The sequence below is a fragment of the Stylophora pistillata genome, chromosome 2 (assembly GCF_964205215.1).
Source record: "Stylophora pistillata chromosome 2, jaStyPist1.2, whole genome shotgun sequence".
In the NCBI taxonomy this organism is placed as follows: domain Eukaryota; kingdom Metazoa; phylum Cnidaria; class Anthozoa; order Scleractinia; family Pocilloporidae; genus Stylophora; species Stylophora pistillata.
This window is the reverse complement of record NC_142520.1, coordinates 24,695,031-24,716,764: the sequence shown is the minus strand read 5'-3', so window position 1 is coordinate 24,716,764 and position 21,734 is coordinate 24,695,031. Positions and strand designations below refer to the sequence as shown.

The window sequence follows — 21,734 nt, the reverse complement described above, 5'->3', positions numbered from 1 at the left end:
TAATTTTTCCACAATTAGAACTCACACCAGCAATGCAAGCCCTCGCTGGTCTCCAAATAATTATTATCAAAAAGACAAATCCATTGCTTCAACTCAACTAAAAAAAACCATTAGATAAAACGGTGTGAATGAGAACTGCAGGGGCTTAAAAAAATCCACTAGCTGGATTAATTATGATTTGTACCATCATTATCAACTTCAATGAAAAAAAAAAAAAGAGTAAAAGGAATGCTGGTAGATTCGTTACTTTTATACCTTTACTTCCTGACTCTTTTCTTCTTGGCAGCTTCACTTGGATGAATTTCAATCTACCCTACGACAAACCGACGGCTACAAGATCGCTACGTGCGCAGGAACCCAGACTGAACGGTCTCTCCTCGATGTCCAACAAGCAGAGCAGGTCACCAGTTCTTATGTGAAACAATCGAATGAGGTTGTCACTAGTGCAGCAAAGCAAAGACTCGTCGTTGCAAATAAATTTGCAGTCAACGATATCATCGTGGCTTTCAAGCAGATGGTGCTTCGTTTCGCCGCATCTGGCATCAAGGATATGTAAACTATAACCTCCATGGAGAAAACCCCAAGTCACAACAAACTCTTCCTTGGGCGAATTCAAAATTAGAGGCGAAAAATGTTCTCCACCCAACTTTCTACCATTTCTTTCCCACAAATTTCTGTGGGAGTTGTTCTTTCTCCACCAAATTTTCAAGTCCATTGCGTCATACACGTTATCTTCTACATACCCAGAAGTGCAGACGAGAAAGTCACCACGAATATTGCAATAGACAAATTCAATACTTTTTTCGGAAAAAACCTTTGTTTTCCAAGAATAAATAAAATCCTCACTGATAACGTCGAAGATCTCTACATCGAGCATTTTAAAGGTGGTTGAGCCTCTCAGATATGATTTAACGGGATTGCGTGACGATTTTCATGAAAATAATGAATCTGTAGTATCCTCTGGTGGATAATAAACTACCACATCTGGTATATTTGTTCTAAACGAATGGTCTTGACTTGACAAGCAATCAGTTCCTGTGATATGAGAGTGAGAAGGGCTACTGGCCAGTACTATGTTGTCTGATAGCCTCGTGTAAAATCCTGCTCTTAAATCTGGAAAAACACGGCGTACACTCTGCAACAGACAAGATCCTGCATTTTCCTCGTAAAAATCTGTTAAATCTGCTTGAAAACTGCTTGAATCAATGGGCCATAACAGAAATTTGCCTTGCTGAATTAACGGCGATGAGGCACCTGTCAAAGAAGAGAATCGACCTTCATTTCGGGGAGAAATCAGTTGTTAATAATTTTCGCTATGGCGATTCCACACCCAAAAGTACCATCCAAAGCTGTCGAGCACAAAACCTAGAGAACCAAAAGCAAAAATTTAACCTCCATCGACGGCAATGTGGATTAGTCCACACTGAACAAATTTGAACTTCCATCCTCGCCATGTTTCGAAATCACCAATATACACGTGGCCAGTATAATCTGCAGCTGCGACGAGTGACCCATCTTGGGAAGGAGCGAAACAAGCAACCTTTTCATCCGAAGGTAGGCAACATAGTTCGGCACCATCATTCCATCCGCAAAGAGATTTTCTGTGGATCATCACCGCAGTCAGTTAAAAAAATTCTTCTGTCTCTAGAAAATGCACAATGTGAAAAAACGCAATCACTTTTCGGAAAAAGCTCATAGGATTCTCCATTGAAAGTGTACACATTTCGCAGGCATCCTGGTAGGACATATTTTCCACTGGCGTCAAAAACTACCGAGCGATAAAAACTCAAACCATGTTGCATACAACGATATGGTCCTTGATCGTGAGAGAAACCACCCGAACGCGATACGCACGTGAATTCTTTAGGAAATAAAGCTGGTCTCTTCCATTCTTCATTCCCTTTGAGAGACCAGAGGTGAATTGTTCCATCTCGGCATTCACACACCATATAATCCATTTCAGGTGAAACATCAAAGCATGCTACGGTATCTGAACAGCAAAATCGACCTTGTACTAGTCCTTGTTCTTTTTCTTTGTCAAAGTAAATCATGCACGAGGCATGAGGAAGCTTGTTTTCAAGGATCGCGCTGCTCTAACAGATAGCTTGGGGGGGCCTTCGTTGACCAAGCTTTGAAAGAAAGCTCGTGGGTGGTCCCTCAACAGATAGGAGTGTTTTCGTAAGGCTTTTGACAGATAGCTTAGTAAATCATTACTTCTCTCTTCCAGTGAGGCAAGGTTGATGTTCCTCTGAACACTGTGGAGATCTTCTGAGGGAGCCACGCTGTTTACGCAAAGTCTACAAAAGATGAGTTCTAGATCTAGGACGTAGGATTTTTCCATGTAGGTTGTTGGATGATCACCCAGTCCATCCAGTTCAGTCATGTGCTGGACACCATGTTGCAATACGTACTGTTCGGTGTCGTTGAACTGAGAATCGATAAGCTCCTTTTTTTTAAATTTTGTTGAGCTCAGCGGCGCAAAGTTCGAGAGGATCTCATGCCCTACTTTCTCGTCCACATTGAATTCATGTCGACCATACAACAAGGAATTTGTTAAAGGGATCCTCCACTAGTTTCGAAAAAATCGCTTAAAATGCTCTTTAAGTGTTCAAAAGTAGATCTTTCGGACAGAAAAATGTTCTCTCCCCTTAGATTTTTTGTTTTGGCCTCTCAAAAGAGGCCTTCATGACCAGTTCCAACGCCCCGCGGTTGCCAATTTGATCGGCGCGCAAGGCTCTCTGGGGTGATGACGTAAAATGGTTGCTCGATTCCCTTGCCCTCGGTAAAATTGGTAGCAAAATGCCGCATTGCGTTGCTTTTGAGTGTAGTATTCAAGCTAAAAACAGGAAAAACGATCCCAAAATTCGATTCCACAATTTTCCGAATGATGCCGCTATTCGACGAGCTTGGATTCATGCTGTTGGGAGGAAATCCTTGCCCAAAGACTCGCGTCTGTGTTCGAAGCACTTTGAACAGCATTGCTTAGAAGAGTCTTACCCCTTTCCTGATTTTAGCTGGAATACTACACTCAAAAGCAACGCAATGCGGCATTTTGCTACTAATTTTACCGAGGGCAAGGGAATCGAGCAACATTTTACGTCATCACCCCAAAGAGCCTTGCGCGCCGATCAAAATGGCGGCCGCGGGTCGTTCGAACTGGTCATAAAGGCCTCTTTTGAAAGGTCAAAACAAAAAATCTAAGGGGAGAGAACATTTAACTGTCCGAAAAATCTACTTTTGGACACTTAAAGAGCATTTTATGCGATATTTTCCAAAACAGTGGAGGATCCTTTTAACCAATCTTTTACCGACTTATGGACAAAGTGAATTCGATTTTCATGGATTGGAAAAAAGCTGAGATACAGGCAAATGCTTTCTTTACCTTTCGCAAAGCGGTTTGGGACGTCAAATCAGGTTCCAAAACTTTGGATACAAATGCTACAGGTAGGGGCTCTCGGGAAGCTGCTAGGGCACAAAGGAAACGCATCACTTGCTCTACTTCAATCTTTAACTCTAAGCAGAGTTCCTTTTCTAGCCGTTTGAAATGATCATGATAAACGGAAGAAATATCTTAATGCAATCTAGTCTCTACCTCCTCCATAGTAATTAGCGAGATGTTCTCCTCAAATACCGCGATAAGAAAATAGGCAAAACGGAAAACACCTTGCGCCCTTTTAACCAGTCTATTCAAGAGAACATCCTTAGTTTGTAACTCAAATTTGCTTCCCAGACGTAGTTCAAAGAACAAACTAATATCTTTCACGTTTTCTTCCTGTATTTCTTCAATCTGGATGGGCCGAAAAAGCTTCAGGTTCTCAGCAATGTTTATTTCTCGTCGGGTTGTCACAAGAAATCGAATCCATTTTAGAAGCTTACAGAAATGCATGCTGATTACATCGAGCAGTTCGTTGCGCCCGCGACATTCACTTTCATCCAGGCCATCTACAATCATCAAAATGTTTCTTCCAGGATCTTTGACAGCACTAAGTGGTTCCTTGAAAAGTAAAGCAAACAATTCTTCAACACCCATGCTGTTGAGCTCCTCACCAAGATTCCTTGATAACTGTTCCACCAGGTTTTCCTTGTATTCTGTTAGGTTACGAGCCAAGTGAAAAGCTAAACATTGAAACATCAGGCGAGGTTTTCTGCAGCGATCATTGTTATGTTGACAAAAGTGGCTTCCTGACAGGCGCCCCATTTACTGCATTCGTTTGCAAAGGACAGCAGATATTACGGACTTTCCCATTTTAGCATTTCCACTGATAATCACTACTCGGTTTGGACAATTTCTGTCTTCCAGCCATTCTTCAACCTGTCTGAAGATCCACTCAGGCGTTCCCTCTTGGAATCTTTGTGCGTGATATTCGATATCTCCTTTGAAGTCGATTCTTAAGAGATTCCTTAGAATGTCAAGTGATTTGTCGATTTCCTGTTTCTTCCTTAACTGCTCGATCTCTTGCTTGACTTCTTGTAAATCTGCCTGCAATGCCTCATGCACCTCTTTGACATCTTCGTGGTTTGTATCTTGGCCTTTAGCTAATTCTCCCAGTTTTGACTTGTTTTCCTGAAGCACTATGGCAGTTTCCTGTTGGTTCCGAAGTATTCCTGAAACAGTTTCTTGCGCTTCAGTTTGGGCTCGACTGATCACCCTCAGTAATGATTTGGTATCCTCTTCACTGTTTGCCCAGTCTACAACTGCATTAATATAGTCTTCCTCTCCCCAGTGTTCATCTTTCAATCTATCCATCTCTGCCTTATTCAATCCAAGAGCAAAGAGAACAGAACTTATCTCCTGCCAAAGGTTGTTAAAAGTTGACTTATTAACACTGGTGGATGTGACATGACTATACAACTCATTGCGGAAAAACTTGATGCGAGCAAGGTTTGCTTCGAAGGACTTATCACTTGAGTGCGGCTTAGAATGCCATCCCGAGGATGGAGGAGCTAAGCCACATATTTCGGTGAGAAGAAGGAACAATAATGTGATGTCAAATAGCCTGGAGTCTGGAGCAGCCCCTGACGGTGGGAACAGTTTTTCCCATTGCTGATTTTTTAGGATTCTTTTTCGCAAGAGAGTGCGAAGACTTTTAAAATGAGAAATGAGATTAGTGGCAAGGCTTGTGGGGGCGTGATGATGGTAAAAAACCTTCCTTAGAACCGTTGTTCCACCACAATAAGAAGTCTGCTGAGTTTAGCTCCATTTGTCTTCTCTGTAGAGCTTGCCAATGGCGAGGGTGCTGAAGCTGCCATCTCCACTTTTTCACAGCCCAGGTACTTTTTTAGAGCGTAAATTGCTAAGAAACATACAACATAATCAGTTTCGATACCGAGCAGTCATGACAAAAGTATTCCTAAGAACCTTTTCTTGCCTTGCAAAAGAAGAATTATGATCCAAAAACCTTGTTCTTCACTAGTAAAAGAGTAATCATTACAAAGGTGCTCCTGCAGTTTTATTTCCTTTTTTAAAAGGTGAGGTATGATCCAGAAAATTTTTTTAATAACTTTATCAAGCCACTATGAACTCTTGCAAGTCAACTTGGACTTCTATCCGTGACGCAACAAACTTTCTTCTTTTTTTACATCTTTAAACGATATGCTTAAGCAACTAGGATTTACCATATCAGTGAATTCTTGATGCAAGACTGTTCTCTCACAAATACGGCAGTAACGTTTTAATGGCGCCACTTGTGATTTCCTCTACTGGGCTATTGCGGTCAGTTTAGCTAATCTGAAGGCAAATTTCGTGCGGTTAAGCTATAATTTGGAGTCTGAGAATGTAGGAAGTACTTATCATTTTTAACTACGTACTCATTTGCCGAAGAAAAGTACATTTTATGCTTCCTGGAACATACTTCTTCTTTCCGGTGTTGGATAGCAGTTCTTTTACACGAATGCTTTGAACAGATCAATGTCAGTGTAGCAACAGTAAAACTTTCATAGCCAACGAAAAATTGTGAAATCATTTTTTCTTTGTTCCTTTTTTCTCAATGGTTTTTACCACCATTGAATTAATCCCCTTGATCGGTGAATCTAAACCAAACTTCAGAAATTGGAATTGAGACTGACTTTATCCGTCGATGTCTTTCCAATTACTTTTCTACTAAATTTATTACAGCCTCGTAGCAAACGCACTTGTCCCAGGGTGATAGCTTTTTCATTCGTCTGGTTTCGCATTTGAGAGTCTGGAACGCAATTGCTTGTTAGAATTAAAAACTGAAAAACCACTCTTTGAGCAGCCGCAGACGTGTTTTTTTTTTTTTTTTTGTCTTCTTCAGATGAGTATAGTCTTTGTGAACTTTCTCGTCAACTGTTGAAAATGCTCATCATTTACCTTTACCACTTTTCTTCATTCTTAAACCTTACATGGATACTTTCAATCAGTGGGTAAAAAGATCTAAAATCCCTGATTATGGCAACTAAAGAAAAGAATTATAGAAGGATAAAGAGAACACATCATTCTCATTAGCCTAGGAACTAAAGCCTTTTTGACTGGTTTTGCCTAGCAATATATAGCAGTGTTTACACTGCAGCTCTTTTGATTTCTTTACAAGACAACGATATGTTACGGAGATGTCAACTTGAGGTCAACCTTGCCCGTGGACGTCTTTGTCCATGTCATTTGCATTAGCTTTTGACTACGACTATTTTTCCAAATATTTGTGGAGCTTTTAATTCTGTTCGAGCTTTGAGTTTAAACTTCAAAGTTATGCTGAAGTTGAAAACTCACCAATTTACAAAACCAAGCCAAAGCAAAGCTTTCCTCGGCTTGGCGTCTCGACTAATTTCTTCTGCGCTATTTGGAAACGTTAGTCAACTTGCATTATTCACAATGTTCTTTGATATGTTTGTCAAATTTTCCAATTCACGCGTTTAATTGCCCTCAAGCTATTTGCTTAGCACGACAACGTTAAAGGACGGTTGGTGGATTTTCTCTGCTGTATCGCTTACGATGTTTAACTTCTTCAGCCCAAACTGTGGCGTTGACATCATTGACAGCCGAAGGTGAAAGTTTTCGTTTTATAAAAAAAAACAGTTCTCCGAATTCTTCAGTACAGACGAAAGTGAAGTTCTCAAAAGAGAGAGAGAAAAAAAGGCAAACGGAGCGAACGTATCAAGTCTCGAATGTAGAATTCTTATGGTGAAGAAGGCGTAAGAGTAACAAGCCCTCGCCATCATGCAGAGATAGTTTTTTTGTATTTTTGTAAGAAGTTACTCTTTTCCATAGGCTCGTCTGAAACAAAAGAGCTGTCGACTCCATAGGTTGAGCTGGCCTCGGGAATGGCGTAGTTTTATGTTTTGCATTTTTGTTCGCTTAATCAAATTGATATGGCGGGAGTATTTGACAGCTCGGTTTCGGGCTGCTGCAGATTTTTAATAGGCAAACCCCCCCCCCCCCCAGGCATCGTTCGTAATGTTCACATCCGGGGCCAAATTATCATATCAAGACAAACATGAGACGTTACCGACAATTAATGCAAATTTCCTGCTATCCCAAAGAATCTTAAGTGTCGAATCACCTCATTTGCGCCATTAAATGAACGTCAACAGATCTTAAAATGTTCTGTATTTTAATAGTTTGAGAGAAAGTTGGAACAGGAACTTGCAAAGGCTACAAAGTCCGATCATTATGGTACCTGCTGTGTAAAACTCCTAAAATTACTTACGAATGGCAAAGTGCTTGGCGAGTGATCATATCCCACAAAGCCTTTTGTGGACCATTAAAACCCATCACTCTAGGAGATAAGATCTTGAATGTCGTCTCCGAAACAAGATGCCTGGGGGGTCATTATCGACTCCCTGTTCTCCTGGCAAAACCATTCAGAGTACCTCTGAAAATCCTTTGGAAAGAAAGTAAGGCAGCTTAAAAGATTCAAATATTTACCAACAAGAACACTAAAAACAATTTACTTCAGTAGCATTGTCCCCACTATTACTTACTGTACTTTAATTACTTTGGGGCACTAGCAAACTATCTCTGATGAATGAGCTTGAACGTATACATGCAAGGGAAGCTAAATCCATTCATAGACTGCCACGAGACATACCAGATCAAGATGTCTTAGAGACAACCGGATGGGAGCCACTATCATAACGAAAAAGAAACAACTAACCTTAATGTATAAAGTAAATAGTAGTACTACCCCAGATAAAATTATTCAATTAGTTAGTTCTTATATTCTAGTTTTTAAATATGTAAAAATCTCTGCGGGCCGGCCTTTACTTTTCATAGTGGCAATTCGCGAACGAAGCTCAAAAATCAGATATTGCATAAATTGGCAATGTTTACATCTAATGTTCTCAACAACAAACGTTTCAGACAAATGAAAAGTGTAAGACATTGAAATAATGTTATCTTCTGAGCAATATCCCGAAGAGAAATCTCGCCTCTAGCTTTAAAATTTAAAAAAAATTGATCAAGCTTCATGCAGGACTACCTGACATAACTACAAACATGTACCTTAAATCGTGTGCATATCATCCAGATTCTGAGTACTGTACCTTCTTTCATGGGAATTTGAGCAATCCGAAATCCTCTGACGATACACCGTAAATGATTTCTCCATGCAGTTTCCATCAGGTCGCTTCAAAGAAGACGAGACATTTTTCGATATTTCAGCAGATTTCCGCGCATTCTGAAGTAAAAACAACCCAAAAGAAAAAAAAAAAAAAAACCTTGATTGAACGTTCGTGAACACTTGAGAGTGAGAGCATAAATTAGAACTTGTCAGCGGTAGTACTACATGTAAAACCCACCACTCGCGCGAAAGATATTAGAAGGTGGAGATTTTGAACAACTCAGTATCCTCTCATTACAGCAAATGGAACAGGGATTTTATCACAATCATTTTCTACAAATTTAGTTTTTTTCAGGGAATCTTTTCCATGCTTGAACAGTATTTTGGCTTTGAGCTTTGAGATTTCTTTTTCTTGACAATAAAATGCTATAGTGAGTGCCTACAAAATTACAAAGGTTCTTTTTTTTTTGGTGTCGCATAGACCGAGGAGTACAGATTTGTCACTGATGAACCAACGGGCACAATCTTCTCAGTTATTAGCTTGATAATCTCCACAGACTAGCGTTATTGGACCGAACGGTCTCCTTCTTCCAGGTGAGCCAGCCACCTCAGGGGGAAATTAAAGAGACCTTTGACTTCCTGTCGTGTAAATCATCGGAAGATTGCGTTATATTCATCTTTCTGTAAGCTTATAAAATACATCCAAGAAAAAAACTGTGGAAAATAATCGTGATGAAATCACTATTCTTTCTTCTGAAGAACTTGAAGCAATCCAGATTACATATCAACCATGAGGGAGTTTCATTCCAGTTACGAGTTGCGCTTTGCGTGTGGATGACAAGTAGTTTGAAAGAAGGAATTAAGACATTGTGATTTCATTAAATCTATTTTCCTTGATCAAGACATGGAAGAAAACATTGATTGACCCCATTGAACTGCGATGGTGATAAGTCTCTCGTTATCATATCTTATGCAAATTTTCTGACAGTTTTCTAACAGTTATCAGATGATTCGAAATATCTCAGTTCCTGTCACCCGGAAAGGACAACTGCCCGAACCTGCTCTTTATAAGGAGATGCAATGTAGTACAAATTGCTATTGTGGCAACTGGGTTTTACATGTAGTACTACCGCTGACAAGTTGCGATTTATACTCTCACTCTCAGTGTTCATGAACGTTCAATCAAGGGTTTCTTCTACTTTTTTCTGGTTGTTTTTACTTCAGAATGCGCGGAAATCTGCTGAAATATCGAAAATGTCTCGTCTTTTTTGGAGCGACCTGATGGAAACTGCATGGAGAAATCTAGCGTCACGCCATCGTGATAACGTACGTGTTTATGACAAATGACCGGTGTTACGATAGTTTTGTGTAGATCAGCCAACTTTAACATGTTTCAAATGACAGACAAGTATAACGGTGTATCGTCAGCGGATTTCGAATTGCTCAAATTCTCATAAGAGAAGGTACAGTGCTCGGAATCTGGATGATATGCACACGATTTAAGGATTTAAGGTACATGTTTGTAGTTACCTCAGGTAGTCCTGCATGAAAGTTGATAATTTTTTTTTACATATTAAAGCTAGAGGCGAGATTTCTCTTCGGGATGTTGCTCAGAAGATAACATTCTTTCAATGTCTTGCACTTTTCATTTGTCTGAAACGTTTGTTGTTGGGAACATTAGATGTAGACATTGCCAATTTATGCAATATCTGATTTTTGAGCTTCGTTAGCGTATTGCTACTATGAAAATTAGGGGCTGGCCCGCAGAGATTTTTACATATTTAAAAACTAGAATATTAGAACCAACTAATTGCGTAGTTTCAGTTCCAGAATCGGTGTACTTTTGGAGAAATTTAGACAAACGTTTTCCCTGTTTTACCCTACAGCAAAAATGACTGAAACTGTACCTCGATAAGTAATCAATTGGTGTGTTCACATTCCAGGGAAAATTGAATGTATCAAAGTAAAGACAAATGTTGTCACTATGCATGCTAGAAGTACCAATCTGTAATGTTGTATTTAGCTTGAGATAGAGAAATAAACATTTTACACCTTTTTTGCGATGTTTTTGTATGAAAATGAGGCAACAGGCCTCGAACAAGCAGCCGTTGGTACCATGGCAACAAGAATGCTGCAACCATTGAAAGGGCATTTTTGTGCATCCCCCTGAGTGCCTAACTTCATGGAAAATTTTAAGGATGGTTGAACATTTTCATTTCCCAAGATGTTTGATTCTTACAAATGAATAAAGGCTGATAGTTTCGAAAGAAACTGTTTGGGGCTGCGTCGGTGGGAGTAACGAAATAATTTGGATATATCAATAAAGTTGAAATGGTAAATTGGCCACCGTAATGATTATAGAAGCTGACGTTTCGAGCGTTAGCCCTTCGTCGGAGGTAATAGAGGAATTGTGGTACAGAGACACGTTCTTAAATCTGCTTTGTCCGTGAGGAAATGAAGACCCCTAAACTAATTTTCTATATCCTCGAAAACAACAATATTTCCACTTATCATGAGCTCAATAGATTCTGAGTTATACTACATGGTGTTATGTTCGGTACACGAATTCTCAAATACTACACAGATCGATAAGAACACAAGCTTTTAATAAATCCTCTTGGGTTCTTCTCTGCCGCTCGCCGGTCAGCGGCCTTTACAGGAACTTCATGTTACTGCATCTCCTTTCCTTTTAAACACGAATACGTATAAATAGTCTTAAGAGTTCTTAAGAACAGTTTCTAGCATTCTTCGACGTATCTCTGTGGTCTTTTAATAACTCCTCTAGGCATGAGACGAGTCGACCACGCTTACGTCTGTGAAGACTTGTACTCTACTGTCTGCTTCCTAGGCGGGGTAGGCAAATGTCGGGATGCTTCTCTGATCGCATCGGGTATGTCAGGAAAGTCTGGTACTGGGCTGTCTTGAATCGCAGCAAAGTTAGGAGGAAGGTCTGTTACAGGGCCATGTCTCATAAATGGTTCAGGGCTGTCACGGCTTGTAAGGGTAAACTAGGAACGAGGACTATCCTTGAGAGCTCTTCGAGTCATTCTCCTGTTTTTTTTTTGCACTTTGCTATTTTGGGGTCTGAATAACTACAGATCTTGGACGTTCGTGTGGCTTGATCACAGTTCCCTCAACTTTCATGTCTGGGATCCACACGCGATCGCCAAGTGACAGTTCCTCTCCTTCAACGATTCTATGTCTGAGGTCGTAGTAGGACTTCACTTTGGTTCGGTATTCTCTCTCTTTCTTCTTCACCTGGTCGTAGTCAGGGGCCTGGGGCAGCAGCTCATCGGGGTGACAAGGAATTCTTGTGCGTAACTTTCGGCCCATGCTGATTTGGGCTGGTGAATAGCCATTGTGTAATGGAGTATCTCTATAAGTCAGTAGAGCTAAGTATTCGTCTCTACTCTTATTAATGATCATCTTCATGGTTTGCACGGCACGTTCGACCTCTCCATTAGAATGGGGATATTTTGGAGAAGAAGTGATGTGCTCAAAGTGCAAGTCATTAGAGAAGGTTGTAAACTCGCGTAAATCGAACTGAAGACCATTATCAGTGAAAAGGATCTCGGGAATCCCGTGTCTGCTCAAGATCTTTTTTAATTGTAAGATGGTCTGGCAAGTGTTCACGCTTTTGGACACCAAATAAACCTCTACATCTCTAGAGAAATAATCTACGGCAATGAGATAGGTCTTGGCCTTATGCTGGAAGAAGTCCACGCCAACTCTACTCCATGGTCGATTAGGAAACGCAGTGCCTTTTATTGGCTCTATTCGTTCCCTCCGGTACTTCTCGCAAATAGCACAGCTGCTCACAACCTTGCATATGTCGTTAGAGATCCCCGGCCACCAGACTGACGAGGCGGCATTTGCACGCGTCTTGCTTAGGCCTTGGTGTCCATCATGTAGGCGTCTCAGTACATCTGGCCTTAGTTTAGGGGGAATAGTTAGTCGACGCCCTCTCATAAGTAACCCATTATGGAGGGAAAGAGTACCGCGATCACTCCAATACTTTGTCACAGACCCAAAAACGCGGCGTTTCTCGTCTGGCCACCCATTCTGTACATTCTGCATCACAAGTTTGAGGGTATCGTCACTGTTCAGTTCACGGCGGATCTCATCCAGTCACTGATCCGATGCCGGTAACGTGACAAGTACTGCATTCACGTAGCACTCTACTTCATCGTGTAAGTCATTCCATAACTTGGATGCATGGGCTTCGTCGTCCTGAGGAAATCTGGACAGTGAGTCGGCTGTATACAGGGACTTACCACGAACGTGTTCGATCGTAAAATCGAATCTCAGGAGTCTCCTTCGAAAACATTGAATGCGCACTGGGAGCTCATCGAAAACCTTGGTGGAAAACAGTGGAATTAACGGCTTGTGATCAGTTTGTACTTTAAATTTCCTTCCGACCAAAAAGTCTGCCCAGTGTTCTAGTGCCCACGTGATAGCCAAAGCCTCCTTTCCGATTTGGGCATAGCCACATTCAGTTACAGTCATGGACCTATTAGCGTAGGCAACTGGCTTCAGTTCACCAGATGGTTGCTTTTGCATAAGGACTGCGCCAAGTCCAAAACTGCTTGCATCTGAGGAAACAGTTGTTTCCTTTTCTGGGTCATACAGAGCGAGTACAGTCTCCGAAGCCATTTCTGTTTTCAGGCGTTTGAAGGCTTCCTGTTGAGCTGGGCCCCATACCCAAGCATTTTCCTTCTTAAACAAGTCTCTTAGGGGCTCCGTTTTCTCCGCCAAATTTGGGCTAAATTTCATAAGATGATTGACTAATCCTAAGAATCGTCTCAGGTCTCCAATATCCTTGGGTTCTGTCATGTCCACAATGGCTTGACCTTTGAGGGATCTTTCCTCACCCCCTGACTGTCGAGGATCTGGCCTAAGTATTGCAGCCTGCCTTGGGAAAATAAACACTTCTCGCGGTTGACGGTTGAGCGTAAGTCCTCTCTCTACCAGCCTGTCGAGAACTTTCCTAAGTCGCTCATCATGTTGGGCTTGGTCTTTTCCCATGATTAGAATATGGTTCATACGACACTTCACCCCCTCTATTCCTGAAGGCTCTTCATCCATCCTCTTTTCGGGGGTTGATGATATTCCGCAGGGCATGAATCTTTCGAAAGGCGTAATGAAGGTAGTTAGCTTAGCACTCTCTGAGTTGAGGACTATTTGGTGAAAGCCTAAATTGGCATCAAGCTTGGAGAAAACTGATCCATATGTAAGGCTACCGAGTGTCTCTTCGACAGTAGGCATTTGATACACTTCACGACGAACTGCTTGGTTGAGCTTTGTAAGGTCTAGACATAGCCGAACATTCCCACTTTCCTTCGGCACTACCACGATGGGTTAACACCAGTCGGTCGGCTCGTCTACCGGTTCTATGACGTCAAGTTGCAGCATGCGTTGTAGTTCAAGCTTTACTTTCCTCAGGAGGGGTAATGAAACCCGCCTTGGAGTAGTCAGACAAAATGGTGTGACCCCATCCTTCAGACGAATAGTGTACTCACCTTCCAGTTTGCCTAGGCCCTGAAAGAGCATCGGGTACTGCTTCACAATGTTCTCCTTTACGTCCAGTCGAGGTGGAAAATCAGGAGACCGCGTATGCTCGACTGGATTGACTCCGTAGGTTCCTGGTATTTTATGAATAAGGCCAAAGCTGCGGATTGCGGGTATCCCGAGAAGCAGTTTGGATGCCCCTTTGACAATGTATACTCTTTCCTGGATTCTAGTTTTGTGCAAGGCAAGAGTCATAGGCGCAAATCCAAGGGTCCTCAGGGGAACATCTCCTGCTCCAACAAGCTCTCTGTCTGCTTGTGATAATGGCCCATACGACTCCTTGTAAAGGGACTCCGGCATTACAGATACTTGAGCACCAGTGTCAAAACACCATGTTAGCTCCTGGTCTTGAACCTTAAGCTTGACATACCAGCCAGAGTCAGAGGTGGAGGTTTGATGAATACTGGCTGGTTCTATGGTGGGTGTTAGAGGTAAGGAAGTTGAACTGGGCGTCGTAACTCCTCCAACAAATGTGGGGCAAATATCACCCTCAGTTTCTGAAACTTGACTAACCAAGTTAACAGGTGTACTCCTGCATATTTCAGGAAAATGTCCAATTTTGTTGCACTTGATGCATCTCGTTGTTGCAGCTGGACAATTTTTGTTGCGCCAATTCAAATTGAAAATGCGGGAGCATTTGACAGTTTGGTTTCGAAAACTGCTGCTGGTTTTTGAACATGCGCACACGTTTGACTGCTCTGTTTCCGCTAGTTTTATACTAGGCGCAAAAACTGCTGCATTTAAACCTCAGTGAATTATCGAAATCTTTCATATCATCGTATTGATCGACCTATAGTCAATATTGTTCAGTGGATTGGTTTTTAAGAGTTGTTTCAATGTTACGTGACGATTCTTGAACGCAGCGAAAATTCCCTGAGATTCTTCTATTCAATCTCACTTGGTTTTGGTTAATAAACCTGCAATTAAAAAACAGACATGTAAACTTCAATCTGAGCTGATGCAGAGTTCCGCAATACATTTCGAGTGCCACAATTTTCCTCGCGACGTTTCAGGAAAGTTTTGGAAAAAAAATTAATTAAGAAAAACCAGCCTTAACCCAGTCTATTACGTATTGTAATTAATAAAATAAAAAACATTTTAATAAGTTCTCGCCCCACCATGGACTGCGTAAGGAAAAATAAAAATTAGTGATGAAATTTGTTCTTCATCCGTTTCGTTTTGTTCTGGCTGTTTCATTTACCGACCACGTTCCTGTCTCTTCTGTCAACAACTCACAATCATTTGGATCGTATGGTTTGGTTCATATACAAGTATTCCCTTATAAATTTAAATGGTCTCCGCTTATAAATTACCGACCAATGTCTGAATTGACAAGTTGACCCTTGCTCACGATAGAGTTTCCAGTAGCTCAGTGGTTAGAGCATCCGACTAGTTTAAGGAGGGTCGTGGATTCAAGTCCCATCTGGGGCTCGGATTTTTTCTATCACACTAAAAATTGTTTCATCTTTACATGCTCACTTTGGAGGTTGGTTGGCCGCATCTTGATATGCCTTAATATGACAGCGTGATGCTGTTAGTGAGTTTTCACAGGTGCTTACCAATACTTGGCAGTGTAGCCGCGCGATGCGGTTCCAGTCGAGGCTCACAAGTTGACCCTTGCTCACCATAGAGTCTCCAGTAGCTCAGTGGTTAGAGCATCCGACTAGTTTTCGCAGGGTCGTGGGTTCAAGTCCCATCTGGGGCTCGGATTTTTTCTATTACACTAAAAATTGTTTCATCTTTTAATGTCTGGATTACGACTGTTTATTCCCTTCCAAAGCATTAAAACTAAAACTGCAGCAGTGATTTTAGCCGCGTAATTTTGCCCACAATAAGAATTCTGACAAGCAATGTAAACCGTCTTTGGTCTCCAAATAACTATCATCAAAAAGACAAATCTATTGCTTCAACTCAGCTAAAAAAAGCTATAGCGGAATAAAACGGTGTGAATAAGAACTTTAGGGGCTTAAAAGATGGATTGTTTTGATTAATTATGATTTGTACCATCAGTATTGACCTCCATAAAAAATAAAAGACTAAAAACGAATGCTGATAGCCTCATGAGCTTTATACCTTTTCTTTCTGATTCTTTTCTTCTTGGCAGCTTCACTTGGATGAATTTCGATCTACCTGAGGACAAACCAACAGCTACAAGATCGCTACGTGCGCAGGCACCCAGACTGAACGGTCTCTCCTCAATATCCAACAAGCAAAGCAGGTCACCAGTTCTTAGGTGAAACAATCGAAGGAAGTTGTCTCTAGTGCAGCATAGGAAAGAATCATTGTCACAAGCAAATTTGCATCCAACAATATCATCGCGGTTTTCCAGCAGATGGTGCTTTTTTTTGTCGCATCTGGCATCAAGGATATGTAAACCACAACCTCCATTAAGGGAATCCCAAGTCACAACAAACTCTTCTTTGGACGAAATCAAAATTTGGGGCGAAAAATCATCTCCACCCAACTTTCTACACTTTCTTTCCCACACATTTCTGTAGGAATTGTTCCTTCTCCACCAGATTTTCAAATCGATTGATTCAAACTGGTTATCTTCCACTTCCCAACAAGAACAGACGAGAAAGTCACCACGAATATTGCAATAGACAAATTCAATACTTTCGTCGGAAAAGACCTTTGTTTTCCAGGAATAAATAAAATCGTCACTGAAAACGTCCAGGATTTCTACTTCGAGCATTTTAAAGGTGGTTGAGCCTTACAGATATGATTTAGCTGGATTCATTTTCACTTTTGATGAAAACCAAAAATATTCAGTCTCCTCGGTTGGAAAATAAACTACCACATCTGGTATATCTGTTCTACATGAATGATCTTGACTTTGACAAGCAATCAGTTCCTGTTATATAAGAGAAAGCTTTTCATAACCACTCAGTTTTGAAAGAGGTCGGATACATCTGGTCAGTTCTAAATTCCACAGCTCTGCAATTCCGCTCCCCATATAAAGAACGACACCGTCCCTCACAGGGAGAAGAAACGAAGACGGAAAAGCGAAAGACTTCTTCGGCATTAAAATTTATTGATTCGACCGGCGGTCACTTCTGAAGACCTGCCATCCGAACAAATGGAGTATAGAGTTTCTTTCTCAGGTGAAAGCACCACCTCACTGACGGGTGGGCTTTAAAGGAGCAATCTCGATGACTCACGTCCACTAGAGCAACGTAATTGAAAGATGGGCTACTGGCCTGTATTGTGCTATCTGATAACCTCGTGTAAAATCCTGCTCTTAAATCTGGAAAAACACGGTGCACACTCTGCAGCAGACAAGACCCCGCCTTTTTCTCGTGAAAATCTGTTAAATCTAAAGTGCTTAAATCAATGGGCCATAACAGAAATCCGCCTTGTTGAATTGACGGCAATGAGACACCTGTCGAGGAAGAGAATCGACCTTCATTTCGAATGGAAATCAGTTGGTAATGGTTTTCGCTGTCGTCATTCCACAACGGTAAGTACCATGCACAGGTGTTCGACACAAAACCTAGATAACCAAAAATGTAATTTCCATCGACACCAATGCGGATTAGTCCACAATGAACATATTTGATCTTCCGTCTTTGACATGTTTCCACATCACCAATATACAAGCACCCAGTATATTCTGCAGCTATGACGAGTGACTTGGGAAAGAGCAAAGCATGCAACTTTTACATCCAAAAATAGGCAGCATAGCTCAGCACCATCGTTCATGTTCCACAAAGAGATTTTCTGTGCATCATCACTACAGTCAGTAAAAAACATTCTCCTGTCTCTAGAAAACGCACAATGTAAAAAAACGCAATCACTTTTCGGAAAAAGCTCCTAGGAGTCTCCATTGAGAGTGTACACATTTCGCATGTATCCTGGTAGGACATATTTCCCACTAGCGTCAAAAACTACCGAGCGATAAAAAGTCAAACCACGCGCCATACCACGATATGCTCCTTGATCGTTAGACAAACCACCTGAACGCGATACGCACGAGAATTCTCTCGGAAATAAGGCAGGTCTTTTCCATTCTTCATTCCCTGTCTGAAGAGACCAGAGCTGAATTGTTCCATCTCGGCATTCACACACCATATGATCCATTTCAGGTGAAATATCAAAGCATGCTACGGTATCTGAACAGCAAAATCGACCTTGTACTACTCCTTGTTCTTCTTCTCTGTCTAAGTACGTCATGTACGAGGCATGAGGGGGCTTGTTTTCAAGGATCGCCGCTGCTCTAACAGATAGTTTGGGGGACCTTCGTTGACCAAACTTTGAAACAAAGCCTCTGGGTGGTCTCTCAAAAGATGGGAGTGTTTTCGTAGGGATTTTGACAAATAGATTAATGAAAAATAACTTCCCTCTTGAAGTGAGGTGACGTTGACGTGCCTTTGAACACTTTTTAGATCATCTGAAGGAACCATGCTGTTTACACAAAGTCTACAAATAATTAGTTCTAAGTCTAGCACATAGGATTTTACCAGGCGATCTAGGTACGTTATTGGACGATCACCCAGTCCATTCAGCTCAGTCATATGCTGGACACTATGTTGCAATGCGTACCGTTCAGCGTCGTTGAACTAGGAATCGAGAAGTTCCTTCTCTTTAATTCTGTCAAGCTCAGCGCTGCAAAGGTCAAAGAGGATCTTATGGCCTTCTTTCTCGTCCACGATGATTTCATGTCGATCATACAACGACGCAGTTGCTAACCAATCTTTCACTGATTTGTGGATGAAGTGAAGTCGATTTTCGCGGATTGGCAACAAAGTTGAGATACAGGATTTGCTTTGTTTACCTTTCGCAGAGCGGTGCAGGACTTCATATCAAGTTCTAAAACTTTGGATACAAATGCTACAGGAAGGGACTCTCTGGAAGCTGTTCAGGCGCAAAGAAAACGCATCACTTGATCTTCTTCAACCTTTAACCCTAAGCAGAGTTCCTTCTCCAACCGTTTGAAATGATCAAGATAAACGGACGAAATACCCCAAGGAAATCTGCTCTCCACCTCCTCGAGAGTAAGTAGCGAGGCATTCTCTTCGAGTACAGCACTAAGGAAATGCGCAAATAGAAAAATACCTTCGGTCCTTTGAACCAGTTTGTCCAAGAGAACATTCTTCTCTTTTGCTCAAGTTGCTTTCCCAGACGTAGTTCAAAGAAACGCTTAATGTCCTTCAAGTTCTCGTTCTGTTTTTGGTTAAGGTGGATGGGCTGAAGATGCTTCAAGCTCTCTGTAATGTTTATTTCAGGTCGGGCTATCACGAGAAATCGAATCCATTTTGGGAGCATACAGAAATGCTTGCCAATGACATCGAGGAGCTCGTTCCGTCCTTGATATTAGGGACCTTAAGCAACCACGACGGCGACGGCAACGAGGACGTGGAAAAACAAGAGATCTAATTGGCAGAACAATAGCCCAGCACGTGCATTTTGAAACTTTGTACATTTCTTAGCCGTCCTATGCAAAACAACAACGTGAAATCGCCAAAATTTGTGTCATCTGCGAACCGAAACCGCGACGGCAAATTATTTCAATTTCCATTTGGAACTCAACGCTGCTTTTATACGTCATGCTGAAGTTGAGCTGTGGCGTCGTATGAGACAGTAAGCTCCTGCAGCCATATTTAAAATTCTAACTAAGAGTAGAAATTCATTTTTTAATCGAAGTCTTCCTTGGCGTTGCCGTCCTGACTGCTTAAGGTCCCTATTCACTTTCGTCCAAGCCATCTATCCCCATTAACATGTTTCTTCCTGGATCTCGAACAGCATGAAGAGGTTCCTTCAAAAGCAAAGCAAACAGCTCTTGGACACCCATGCTGTTAAGTGATACCCCCAGATTGCGTGATATTTTTTCCACGAGAGCTGCCTTGTACTCCGGTAAGGTGTGAGTCAAATGAGAGGCTAAGGATTGAAGCATTAGCTGCGGATTCCGATAGCGTACGTTGTTGTGCTGACAGAAGTGGCTTCCTAACAGTCGACCGGCTTCTTGCATTCTCTTACACACAACAGCCGAGATAACTGACTTTCCCATGCCAGCATTGCCACTTATGACCATTACCCGATTTTCGGAACGTTTTTCGTCGAGCTATCCAAAGATCTTTTGGAAGATCCATTCGCGAGTTCCTTCTTCGAATCTTTGTACACGATATTCAATGTCTCCTCGGAAGTCGACGTCCTCCAGGCTTTTCAGGACCTCAACTTCCCTATTCTCTTCCCTTTTCTTCTTTTCGCTCTCAGCCACCTGTTTAAATCCTTCGATACCCACTTACATTTCTTCAACAGCTTCAAGAGTTTTTACCTGACACTGGGAAAATTCCTCCAATTTTCTTGGTATCCTCCAGTGTTTTCTGGTCTTCTTTTTGGTTCTGACGTAGATCTACAACGTCTTTACGCATCTGTATCTGGAAATTACGTATATCCCTCAGCTGCGACTTTGTATCCTCCTCGCTCTCAGACCACTCACTCAACAAGTCAATATAGTCTTCCTCTCCGATATGTTCCGCTTTTAATCTATCTATTTCTCCTTGGTCTAACCCAAGATCGACAAGGACTGTGCTAATTTCCTGCCACAGAGACGAGAACACTGACATTTCAACACCAGTGGTGGACATATGGCCATACAACTCATTGCGGAAAAACTTCACACGGGCAAATTTGGCCGCAAGAGAGGTGTCACTCACAGGTGGCTTCGTGTGCCATCCCGAGGAAGGAGGGGTTAGACCACAAATGTTGGTCAAAAGGAGAAACAGAAGAGTGATATCAAACTCTTTGCAATCAGGTGGATCTCCGCCAGGTGGGAAAAGTTGATCCTACTGGACTGAACGACACATTAACTTCACAGCTTCGTGGGTTTGCAAGACGGATTGATATGCATGCAGTTTGTTTTTCTCATCCTTTTTCAGTGAGAGTGACATTGCAAGGTCCATGTTAATAAATAGACCCGAAGAAAGAGATTACCAACTCAACCAGAACGAATTTTAAATACGTCATAAAGCAAGATGCATGTAGAACTCAAGCCATCCCACTTCATTCCAAAGAAATCTATCTGGAATGGTTTCCCGTTTCTATTAGCGTTGTGTTTAACGAAATGCACTTCTTATGTGACATGCTCAACTAATTCCCCAGCTCTGAAGCGATTCGCCCAATAACCTCAAAAGGAAAACAAATCTGCCCCCACGTACATTTGATTATTCGTTGCTGTGAAAGTTATCGATCATAGAAAAACTCTGAAACTCTCCACACACGAGAAAGCTAGGAAGTTGTGATAACTCCAAAGTAAATTCCCTTTCGTAGTTTCTAACTTTCACCACCAACCTTAAAAGTCGTGGGTTCGCTTGTTCACCGTTCCACACCCTAGCACCGAAACTTTGATCCAGTCTCTTCGCCATATTTCTTTTGCTGTCGATAGCTGGCCTGGGTGGGGATGAGAGGGGGCTCGAACTGATTCATGGATTATTCTGTTCCGCCTAAATTACCTTGTGGTTTTTATCTGATTAAAATGCTTCATTTTGAAAACTTATTCTAATCTATTAGATGCCCCTCTGTGAAATGTCGCAAAAATAGATTTCCACTACATGACTGCAGTTTAAAATGATCATGACATTTCAAGTATTTTCGTCAGTGAATCGAAGATACGGTCTTCTGTAAAAATGTCCCCTAACAGATGAAATAATT

The 21,734-nt window shown here is 41.6% G+C and overlaps 2 protein-coding genes and 2 pseudogenes across 2 annotated transcripts; all 4 read right to left on the bottom strand.

Annotated features, from left to right (window-relative positions):
* Positions 1-261: 261 nt before the first annotated feature.
* On the bottom strand, positions 262-895 carry LOC148737990 (uncharacterized). Its single transcript, XM_088750380.1, has one exon. It carries the CDS (start codon positions 875-877, stop codon positions 314-316), a length of 564 nt encoding a protein of 187 aa, XP_088606506.1. The 5' UTR covers positions 878-895; the 3' UTR covers positions 262-313.
* Positions 896-1,057: 162 nt separating this feature from the next.
* LOC148737989 (uncharacterized) lies at positions 1,058-5,250 on the bottom strand (annotated as a pseudogene).
* Positions 5,251-11,588: 6,338 nt separating this feature from the next.
* Positions 11,589-12,593, bottom strand: LOC111333704 (uncharacterized protein K02A2.6). Its single transcript, XM_022939337.1, has one exon. It carries the CDS (start codon positions 12,591-12,593, stop codon positions 11,589-11,591), a length of 1,005 nt encoding a protein of 334 aa, XP_022795072.1.
* Positions 12,594-15,582: 2,989 nt separating this feature from the next.
* On the bottom strand, positions 15,583-21,448 carry LOC111333705 (uncharacterized; annotated as a pseudogene).
* Between the last annotated feature and the right edge of the window lie 286 nt (positions 21,449-21,734).

Excerpts from the sequence above, each read along its gene's own strand:
- LOC148737990 (XM_088750380.1), bottom strand. The coding sequence starts at position 877 with ATGCTCGATGTAGAGATCTTCGACGTTATCAGTGAGGATTTTATTTAT.
- LOC111333704 (XM_022939337.1), bottom strand. The coding sequence starts at position 12,593 with ATGCAGAATGTACAGAATGGGTGGCCAGACGAGAAACGCCGCGTTTTT.